Raw genomic sequence first — 11,892 nt, 5'->3', positions numbered from 1 at the left:
AGTCAATGATGTTATTGTTGTTGATTATAGGTTGTTATGATGTGTCTAGGTCAGAAAGTATGGTTGATAAACATTGTAAACAAAAAGACTTTTGCTTTGCCTTTTGTATTGGGACAGGCTACTTTCTTGTTTCTGTGACTTGCTAGTTTACTACAACAACTACATGCAGTTTTACTGATTATTAATCACATTTCATTGTAAGAGTTGATGTATTTTTTTTTTTTTACACTTTTTTAAAATGCATGTAACATGTTAGGACAGGAAGTTGTCAAAGAAAAACATGTGGTTGTTCCAGTTCAGCAGGGTTGCCAAGTCCACGGGACACTTTTAAACGGCTGCAGTTTAACGGTTGGTCTAGGCACACAAATTAGTTTTGGATGTAAGGATTTCGGACCAGCACACTGTCCATTTTCTACAAGTCAAATCAGGTAACTAGGATACAAGAAAAGACGAGCCAACTGTAGCTATGATTGCGACACAGTGAACTGACAGGTGTAACAGTGAACGAGCTGAACAAATCAAGGAAACTAAATATTTTAAAGCTACCTTCTAAAACTTGTCCCGCCTCAGTTGATATGGCATGCTGTAGATTTATTAAAGGAATATTCTGGGTTCAATACAAATTAAGCTCAATCGACAACATTTGTGGAGTAATATTTCTTTAATTTATTTTTTAAAAAGAGCACAAATCTGTGTTCCAGTGAGGCATTTACAATGGAAGTCAACGGGACAAATGTGTAAAGGTTAACAACTCACCGTTTCAAAAGTATAGCCACAAGACGGAAACAATATGTGTGTATACGTGACCAGTGTTGGGTAAATTACTCTAAAAAAGTAATTCAGTACTAACAACAAATTACATCTTGTATGGTGTAATTAGATTACTGTACTGTAAAGTAATCACATTACTTATTACTCATTACTTTCTAAAACCCGATCTCGACCAGTTGAAAAACACAAGGATAGACATAAAACTGCTCTTTTAATTATTTCACATAAATTATTCATGAGCTGGCCAAAGAATTAAAGGGGCGGCGTTAAATAAGAAAACATGTATTTTAACTTTAGACGTTACATTTTGATTTTAAATTCACTATTGTGTTATATAGGACTGATCTATAGCCTGTACAGTATTTAACACAAGTACATTACACCCAACACTGAACGTGATTGTAGTGTGATGAAATCGTTTATTAACCGTTTCTGTGTAAAGTTATTGCCATGACACAACGCTGTAAACACTAAAACAACCCTAAAAACTACCATTTAAACAACTTTACAGCTCACGTGAACTCCTAAGCTTCACAATACTGCCTATATTCACTCCAATTATTGACACTACTGTAGGTGCCTCCATATAACGCGATTTTTACTTTTTTTTAAGAAAATGTAGGACGAGTCGAAATTAATTTGTGTGGTAATCAATATGCCACAAATGCTGTCGATTGAGTTTAACTTGTATTGAACCTGTAATATTGCTTTTATTTTGCAATGCATCAATAGTGACGCTGATGTCATGTAGGTTATTTAGACTCTGTGTTTCTGCAAATGTTTAATGTCGCTACCTAAAACAGAGTCTATAAACTAGAGAAAATGCACAATTCGGATTCTCACATCTAAGTTTGGCATGTTTTGAGGTTTTGCGTGGGACAGATCTGGCAACCCCAGATGATGGGCAGCGTATCCTAGAAAGCCGACACCACACGACATGTTGTTTTGATGAAATAATGCACACTAATTTACACGATTCCTCTTCTGTTTTGTTCCTAAAACATGAACAGGATCCAACTGAAATGATCCAGGATATTAAGGATGGCCTTCACAGACTCCATGCACCCGGAGGACAAAGACGAGTCATTCGCTCTGAAAGCGGTGAAAATCGCGTCCGTCGTCGCTCTCTACTGGTTTATCTCCATCACAATGGTTTTCCTGAATAACTATCTGTTGGACAGCAAGGACCTGGACGCGCCGGTCTTCATCACATTCTTCCAGTGTGTCGTCACCGTTGGACTGTGTTTGCTCATGAACGTGTTCGCAATCCTTTGGCCGGGATACGTGAATTTCCCGTCTTTGAAACTGGACCTGAAAGTGTCCAGAGAGCTGTTGCCGTTGTCGGTGGTGTTCATAGGCATGATCACGTTTAACAACCTGTGCCTCAAACACGTGGGAGTCGCATTCTACACTGTCGGCCGCTCGCTCTCCACCGTATTTAACGTCATTCTGTCGTACGCTGTTTTAAAGCAGACGACGTCATTTTACGCGGTGCTGTGTTGCGGAGTCATTCTGGGTGAGTGTCATCCGCATCAAACCTCTCTCTCTCTCTCTCTCTCTCAATTCAATGGGGCTTCATTGGCATGAATGTAAACAATACAATATTGCTAAAGCAGAACTACATCTTAATCTATAATTAAATTTAGTTTAACAAATATAAAAGTAAATAATAAAAATAAATACAAAACAGGTTCAGAACTGCTGAAGACCACAGTGTTTAAATAACTGCAGAGAACTGACATATACTGACTCATAAATGAATATACACTGAGGGTCACATTGGGGTGACACACGGTATAAATGTCCCTTGTATTTTGAAATTTTGGGCAGTGAAGGAGAAAGTGCTCCTCTGTCTCAACCTCACCTGTCCTACTGTGAGCACACACCTTTTCTTCTCTGGGTAACCATGTTTTTCTGTGTCTGGATCTCTCTCTCTCTCACTGTCTCTCTCTCACTGTCTCTCTCTCTCTCTCACTGTCTGTCTCTCTCTCTCTCTCTCACTGTCTGTTTCTCTCTCAATTCAATTCAAAATTGCTTTATTGGCATGACTGTACACAATACAATATTGCCAAAGCTTGGAATACATAGAATAATTATAAAGACATCAAAATAATAAAATATTATAACATAAATTTAAATGTACAAATTAAATTAATTGTACAAATTAACAGTGTCCATCCATCCATCCATCCATCGTCAACCGCTTATCCTGTGTACAGGGTCGCGGGGACAAATTAACAGTGTAACAAATAAAAAAATAAAATAAAAATTATAATTAGAACAGTTTATGAACATTTCAAAAATCTGTGAACAATGTAGCGTTCAGTGTGTAAGTGTTTGCGTGTGTGTGTGTGTTTGTGTGTATGTGTGTGTGTGTGTGTGTGAGCGCATCACTGATTAGTCGTCGACTCTCTCTTTTTGTGACAAGCATCAATGTATCTTGCTGCTAGTATGATACAATCTCTTTTTTCACCTAATAAATGTTGAAATTGTGTTTTGTTGTCTAATTTGATGAAGTTAGGGCAAAGTATTTCAAATTTAGTGTAAAAAGTCCCTCTAATGTCCTCATAGTTGGGGCAGCTGGTGAGGAAGTGTTCTCCCTGCTCACAGTACGGGCAGACGCGTCTCTCTGGGCAGCCAGTTCTGTCTGTATCTGTCTGTCTGTATCTGTCTGTCTGTATCTGCCCGTCTCTACAGTCAGAGTGTGATCTGTCTGTCTCTCTGTCTGTCTGTATCTGTCTGTCTGTCTGTATCTGCCCGTCTCTACAGTCAGAGTGTGATCTGTCTGTCTGTATCTGCCCGTCTCTACAGTCAGAGTGTGATCTGTCTGTCTGTATCTGCCTGTCTCTACAGTCAGAGTGTGATCTGTCTGTCTGTATCTGCCTGTCTCTACAGTCAGAGTGTGATCTGTCTGTCTCTCTCTGGGCAGCCAGTTCTGTCTGTATCTGTCTGTCTCTACAGTCAGAGTGTGATTGCTCAGTCTGTACCTCGTCATTCTTCTTCATTTACAGTCTTTCACTGTACTCAGGTATTCTGCGCTTGTGTAGTCTCTATTTAGGGCCAAATAACATTCCAGTTTACTTTGTTTTTCTGTTGATTCAGTCCAATAGGTCAGGTAATTCTCTTGTTGTGCTTTTATCATTTGGTTGGACCGGATTGTGTGGATGAGGGTGTCCGTGTCCTGAGGCTGATTATTGTCTGTCTGTGGAGCCTCAGGACCAGCTGAATGATGGGACTCTTCTCAGTGTTCATTTCATGGTTTTTAAGGGCTTTAAAATGATAAGAGTTGGGGTCACTCAGTTTTAGATGTTTCCAAAATTTGATGGCTCGTTTCTCAATGTGGATTAGTAGAGGGTATTGGCCTAATTCTGCCCTGCATGTATTGTTCGGTGTGTTCCTCTGTACTCTCAGGACACTCTTACAGAACTCTGTATGCAGGGCTTCAATCCGATTTTTGTCCCATTTGTCAAATTGGTGATTTAGGAGAGGACCCCAAACTTCACTGCATATAATGCAATTGGTTCTATGACTGACTGGAATATTTTGAGCCAGATTCTGATTGGTATTAGAATTTGGATAGATTTTTTGATGGCATAGAAGGCCCTTCTTGCTTTCGCTTTCAGTACATTCACGGACAGATTTAGGTTTCCAGTTGAAATTATTTTCAGCCCGAGGTATGTGTAGCTGGTATGATCAATTTGGGTCATACCAAGGGTGAAATTGTGGCTCTTTCCCTGACATCTGGGTCTTTTCTGAAACGTTATTACTTTAGTTTTAGTTGGGTTAATGGTCAGGGCCCAGGTCTGACAGAACTGATGCAGGAGGTCCAGGTTCTGCTGTAGACCCTCTTCTGTTGGAGACAGCAGGACCAGATCATCTGCATACAGCAGGAACTTTATACTGGAGTCATGTAGTGTGAGGCCAGGAGCTGCTGATACTTCTAGGAGTTTCGCCAATTCATTAATGTAAATATTGAAGAGGGTCTGTGATAGTGGCAGCCCTGTCTCACACCCCGCCCTTGAATGAAGAACTCCGTTTGTTTATTGCCAATTTTAATTGCACATTGATTGTTTGAGTACATTGTTTTTATAATTTTGTATGTTTTGCCCCCGATACCTATTCTAGAAGTTTAGAAAGAAGGCCTTCATGCCAAATTGAATCAAAGGGCTTCTGGAAATCTATGAAGCAAGCAAATATTTTGGTTTTGTTTTGGTTGATGTATTTGTCAATCAGGGTATGTAGGGTGAAGATATGGTCTGATGTTCTAAAATTTGGTAAGAATCCAATCTGACTTTTGCTCAGGACATTGTGCTCTGTAAGGAAGTGAACGAGTCTTGTGTTGATGATGCTGCAGAACATCTTCCCCAGATTACTGCTCACACAGATGCCTCTGTAATTGTTGGGGTCTGATTTGTCTCCACTCTTGAATATGGGCGTTATGAGTCCTCTATTCCAGGTGTCAGGGAAATGACCAACACTCAGAACCAAGCTGAACAGTTTCATTATGGCCAATTTGAATTTGGGGTTTATATTTTTAATAATTTCGTTAAGGATGCTGTCTGGTCCTCTTGCCTTTTTTGTTAGCAGGGCCTGTATTTTATCCATCAGCTCTTTTTCTGTGATTGGGTAATCTAGCGTCTGTCTGTCAATGTCTGTCTGTCTCTATCTATCAATCATCTGTCTATCTGTCTGTCTATCTAAATCAATCATCTGTCTGTCTGTCTGTCAATGTCTGTCTGTCTCTATCTATCAATCATCTATCTATCTGTTTATCTATCTATCTATCTATCTATCTATCTATCTATCTATCTATCTATCTATCTATCTATCTATCTGTCTGTCTGTGTAAATCAATCATCTGTCTGTCTGTCTGTCTGTCTATCTGTCTGTCTGTGTAAATCAATCATCTGTCTGTCTGTCAATGTCTGTCTGTCTCTATCTATCAATCATCTGTGTGTCTGTTTGTTTATCTATCTATCTATCTGTCTGTCTGTCTGTGTAAATCAATCATCTGTCTGTCTGTCTGTCTATCTATCTGTCTGTCTATCTAAATGTGGAGTGGTGGTGGTGTAGTGGTCTAAGCACATAACTGGCAATCTGGTAATCAGAAGGATGCTGGTTCGATCCCCATGGCCACCACCATTGTGTCCTTGAGTAAGACACTTAACTCCAGGTTGCTCCGGGGGGATTGTCCCTGTATTAAGTGCACTGTAAGTCGCTTTGGATAAAAGCGTCTGCCAAATGCATAAATAAAAATATAAATAAATATAAATCAATCGTCTGTCTGTCTGTCTTGTCTATCTATCTGTCTGTCTATGTAAATCAATCATCTGTCTGTCTGTCTTAGGGCTGGGATAAACAATTATTTTTTAAACGATTAATCTAACAATTCATTTTTCCAGTCCGATTCGATTTCGATTCCATTATCTCCCCATTAATTGACTAATAGCAATTTATACATGTTGATTTACATATCTCAATGAAAAAAAAAATGAATTCCTTAACATTGCAATATATGTTTATTGCTCTTAAAATTCCTAAATAAAAGACTATACAAGTGCAAAGTAATGCATTCTTAGTCAGAGGTAGCATTCAATAAAACCTTGAAGCCTTGAAAACACATAGGCCTAGTTTACTGAAAAAAGTGCATCTTGTAATTCTTCTTTCAGATTAACAACTTGATGTCTAGCATTCAATAAAAAAATAAAAACATCACCCAAAATACTTGTTTAGAGCAATTGAAAGAATACAGTAACCAATGTAAACTTGAGGGCTTTAAGCTAATACAGAGAGTGCTTTTCCAACAAAAAATAAATAAAAATTAACAGCGACAGTGGGAGCCAGCAGCCTGTCATGGTGTCCTTCCTGAACCAACAGAATTGAACATTTATGTTGAAAACACATATTCCTAGTTTACTGAAAAAAGTGCATCTTTTAATTCTTCATTCACATAAAAATAACAACAACAGATAGTAGTAATACACTCTGCCACTCACCTTTTTCTTAAACTCAAAAATAAAATTCAAGTAAAAGTGTACAAGAGCAAAATAATGCGTGCATTATGTGCATTACGTAATGCATTCTGATGTCTAGCATTCAATAAAAAAATAAAAAGGTCACCCAGCCACCCAAAATACTTGTTTAGAGCAATTGAAAGAATACAGTAACTATTGTAAACTTGGGGGCTTTAAGCTAATACAGAAAGTGCTTTTCCAACAAAAAATAAATAATGAAAATAAACATTCAGAATTCAACATTTATGTTGAACATACTGAAACAAAGCATCTTCATTCACATGCAAATAACAACTTACACTCTGACACTTTCACCTTAAGAATACTGTGCGCGTGCGTGCGTGCGTGCGCGCGGCGCCTCTTCAGGTGCTGGTGCATTGTCATGGTGCTAGAATGGAAGGCCATCTCCATTTTGCAAAGACGACATATCACGAAATTGTTTCCTTTAATGTAAAAGAATTCCCATACTTTAGAGGAACGAGTGCCTTGCACTTCTGATAGTCTGAGGAGCCACTCGTGTTGTTACTACTCTTGGGCGTCGCCATCTTTGTTTTGGGTCTGACGAATCGACGCGCATATTTTGCGTCGACGTATTTTTTGATGACGTCGACGCGTTGTCCCAGCCCTAGTCTGTCTGTCTATCTATCTAAATGGTTAAATATAAGAATAAGTCAATCTTTTATGACAATTGGGTTAAAAATGATATTCTAATGGTCTCACAATTGATAAATAACAAGGGTTACTTACTTACATATACTGAATTTTTAAACATATTTGGGATTCCAATATCTCCACGAGAATATAGTATTGTTTTTGATGCAATACCATTAGGTTTTTTGAGACTATTGAGAGGCAGTAGTGAACCTCATAAGCAATCAATGGATAAAAAACAGGTTTTGTTAAACGGTGTTGATATAAAAGATAATAAATGTAATAATACATTCTTCAGATGCTTGATTCACTGTCCTGCTACACCTCGAAATAAATATTTTTGGAATGAACATTGTGGAAATATCAATTGGATATCGACTTGGACCTATACTAATAAATATTGTATTAATAACAAAGTGTACGAAATATACTTTAAAATTATACATAAAATTTATCCAACAAATGAGTTCATAAAAAGATATAAAAATGACCTTTCTGAATCCTGTACATTCTGTAAAAAGGATACTGAAACTGTATTACATCTTTTCTTTGAATGTATGTATGTGGAGTGTTTTTGGATTGATGTGGAATATTTATTTAATATGTTGAGTGGAATTAAGATTAGTATAGAGAAAAGAGATGTTTTTTTTTATTATGAAAAAAAAGATATAGACAAGAGTCACAATTTTATGTTAAATTTGATCTTATTACTTGGTAAGTTTTACATACATGAATGTAAATGGTCTGAAAGGATACCTAACATCTACCATTTTAAAGCTGATATGAAGATTTATTTTGAAACAATGAAAGGACTCTCAAAACGCAAAGCAACCAGAACGATGGATATCCTCAAAAAATTAAATTCCTCTTCTTTATTTTAATTATACATGTATACCTCCTTGACATTGTTTTTTTTTTTCCTTCTTTCATTTTTTTTCTAATGTGTGATTGAATGTTCTTTAATTTCATTGATATGAATGTTATCTTTAATGCTCTTCATATCTTGTGATGATTTGTAATCATTTAGAACAGTATATATAGAAACATTTTTGTATCTACTGTATTTTGTCATATAATTTTGGAAATAAAAAAAATAAAAAAAAGTCTGTCTATCTGTCTATCTGTCTATCTATCTATCTATCTATCTATCTATCTATCTATCTATCTATCTCTGTCTCTCTATCTATCTATCTATCTATCTATCTATCTATCTATCTATCTATCTATCTATCTATCTATCTATCTATCTATCTATCTCTATCTATCTATCTATCTATCTATCTATCTATCTATCTATCTATCTATCTGTCTGTCTCTGTCTCTCTATCTATCTATCTATCTATCTATCTATCTATCTATCTATCTATCTATCTATCTATCTATCTATCTATCTATCTATCTCTGTCTCTCTATCTATCTATCTATCTATCTATCTATCTATCTATCTATCTATCTATCTCTCTATCTATCTATCTATCTATCTATCTATCTATCTATCTATCTATCTATCTATCTATCTCTGTCTCTCTATCTATCTATCTGTCTGTCTATCTAAATTCAAATGAGTTTTATTGGCATGATGTATACAGTGTACAATGTTGCCAAAGCATTTAGTAATAAACATATTATAAACATACTAAACATGTATATACCATAAATTAATAATTATGATAATAAAATAAAATGCACAAAAATGACAAAGTAAAATACAGAGAGCAATGTTGAATATGAGCTATTTGTGTAAAGTGTTTCTAATGGTCTCATATTTACTGCAGTGAGCGAGGAAGTGTAGCTCGTCCTCCAAGACTCCTTCAGTGCAGCATGAACACGGTCTGTCCTTTCTGGGTCTCCAGTTCTGTCTGTGTCGACCGTCTCTACAGACTCCTTCAGTGCAGAGTGAGCACAGTCTACACTGTGACCCATTCACACATGCAAGGCGCTAGCCTGCGATTAGTGTCCAACACGTTGTACCACCTTAGCCACAGCCGCCACATAACCCTTAGTTCAAGTTTACTGTGGTAAAACCATAGTCCATAGCTAATACAGCTGTGGCTCAGTTGGTAGAGCGGGTCGGCCACTAATCGCAGGGTTGGTGGTTCAAATCCCGGCCCACACGACTCCACATGCCGAAGTGTCCTTGGGCAAGACACTGAACCCCAAGTTGCTCCCAATGGCAGGCTAGCACCTTACATAGCAGCTCTGCCGCCATTGGTGTATGAATGTGTGTATGTGAATGGGTGAACGAGTCAACAGTGTAAAGCGCTTTGAATACTGAAAAAGGTTAAAAAGGCACTATATAAGTGCAGACCATTTACCATGACGGTAATGCTGACTTGTTGAGTTTTTTTCTTTCCAACAGGTGGATTCTGGCTCGGTGTGGATCAAGAAGGTGTGGCGGGTTCCCTTTCTTGGACAGGCGTCATTTTTGGCGTCCTTGCCAGTCTTTGCGTCTCTCTCAATGCCATCTACACCAAGAAAGTGTTGCCAGCGGTGGATGGAAATATCTGGAAACTTTCCTACTACAACAACCTCAATGCCAGTGTGCTTTTTATACCCCTTATTGTCCTATCAGGGGAACTGGGAAACTTGTTTAAGTTTAGCAGACTGACAGATTTAAATTTTTGGGGCATGATGACTCTGGGTGGAGTGTTCGGCTTTGCCATCGGTTATGTCACGGGACTTCAGATAAAGTTCACCAGTCCATTGACGCACAATGTGTCTGGCACAGCCAAATCCTGCGTACAGACTGTGTTGGCAGTAATGTACTCTGGCTCCAGTAAGAGTGTGCTGTGGTGGACAAGCAATATGATGGTGCTGGGGGGCTCTTCTGCCTACACCTGGGTCAAAGGGCTTGAGATGAAGAAAGTTCAGGTGCCTCCGGAAACACAAAGCACAGCCACTCAGAAAATTAAAGAAGTCTTGGGGGTATAGAACATTTCTTAAGGGTTTAAATATACCAGAGGGATACCTTTTGTGACAGGATCTCTTTGTTTAGCACATCTACTTTATATTTAATGGCCATTTGATCATTTGATGTATATAAATGATTTTGCAGTGTAAATGGAAAATATTCAAAGGATTAAATCAACCTGTTTAACAAACCTGTCGTAACTTATTTAACAACATATTAAAGCAAAGTTTTGGTTGTTTTACTTGGCACAGTAGATGGGTCATTTTATAACGTTTACACTTGTAATGTTAGTTTAAAAAAGAAGAAAAAATCCTCCATCTCTCTGACCCTTAAAATGTCTTCAAGTCTTGTATGTAAACTGCATCTTTGTATGTAAAATGGGATCAAGTGTTTTGCTAAACTATTATATGGTATGTACTGCATACCTACACTGTAAAAGATGGTTTGGCCTCTTAGTTACCATAACTTCAAACTATTCAGCTGATATGAAAAATATGAGTCAAGAGAACTACAGTTTTATTTATGCAGTTTGTTGTCACTTTCAGATAGTTATGTAGCAATAATTCAAATCTCATATTTTTATTCAGTGATGCGTTTGATGATTGTCACCATCTTTGTGAATTGTGTGTGAAGTGCTGAGCATCATGTGCGTCAGACGTTTGTCTATCATTATCAATTGGCCGTTTACCATCAAATGGCAGTTCATCTGACAATGGGGAAGCTCTAACTGCTGCTATGGTTTTCAATAGTATTAAAGGGTAATTTAATTTCTCACTATGAATTGATTGAAGTTGACAGAACTAAGAAAGGTTATTTAAAAGACATTGAGCTCAAGTTAATCTAATTAATTCAACTGTATGTTCTATTTAAACAACGTTCCATTTTTAAGTAGACATGACTTTTAAATTAAAATTAACTAAATACATTTTTTAAAGTTGCATATACAGTATATATAAATAACGTCCTCTCACTTACAACTGCTTTTATTTTTAACTTAACGTGTCAATATTTGTATGAACATAAATAGATTCAACAACTAAGACAGAAACTGAACACGTTTCACAGTCATGTGACTAACAGAAATGGAATAATATGTCCCTGAACAAAGGGGGGTTCAAAATCAAAAGTAACATTCAGTATCTGGTGTTTCCACCAGCTGCATTAAGTACTGCAGTGAATCTCGTCCTCATAGACTGCACCAGATTTGCCAGTTCTTGCTGTGAGATGTTACCCCACTCTTCCACCATTTCTGAGAGGAATGGCCTTAGCCCTCATCCTCCAATACAACAGGTCCCAGATGTTCTCAATGGGACTGAGATCCGGGCTCTTCACTGGCCATGGCAGAACACTGACATTCCTGTCTTGCAGAAAATCACGCACGGAACAAGCAGTATGACTGGTGGCATTGTCATGCTGAAGGGTCATGTCAGGATGAGCCTGCAGGAAGGGTACCACATGAGCGAGGAGGATGACTTCCCTGTAACGCACAGCATTGTGATTGCCTGCCATGACAACAAGCTTAGTCTGATGATGCTGTGACACACC

The 11,892-nt window shown here is 37.6% G+C and overlaps 1 protein-coding gene across 2 annotated transcripts in view; it reads left to right on the top strand.

The window, feature by feature from the left end:
- LOC127617344 (GDP-fucose transporter 1-like) overlaps window positions 1-10,546 on the top strand; it is an 11,156-nt gene extending 610 nt beyond the window's left edge. The window contains exons 2-3 of one of the 2 annotated variants that reach the window (XM_052089354.1): window positions 1,782-2,287; window positions 9,796-10,546. In XM_052089354.1, coding sequence (XP_051945314.1) covers window positions 1,813-2,287; window positions 9,796-10,367 — 1,047 coding nt within the window. In that variant the 5' untranslated portion in view covers window positions 1,782-1,812 and the 3' untranslated portion in view covers window positions 10,368-10,546. Of the gene's footprint in view, window positions 2,288-9,795 lie in introns of both variants that reach the window. The other variant, XM_052089347.1, reaches the window with a different exon arrangement.
- Window positions 10,547-11,892: the final 1,346 nt, after the last annotated feature.

Source organism: Xyrauchen texanus, chromosome 2, assembly GCF_025860055.1.
Source record: "Xyrauchen texanus isolate HMW12.3.18 chromosome 2, RBS_HiC_50CHRs, whole genome shotgun sequence".
Classification (NCBI taxonomy): domain Eukaryota; kingdom Metazoa; phylum Chordata; class Actinopteri; order Cypriniformes; family Catostomidae; genus Xyrauchen; species Xyrauchen texanus.
Note: the sequence above shows the minus strand (reverse complement) of the source record. Positions and strands in the feature narration are given on the sequence as shown.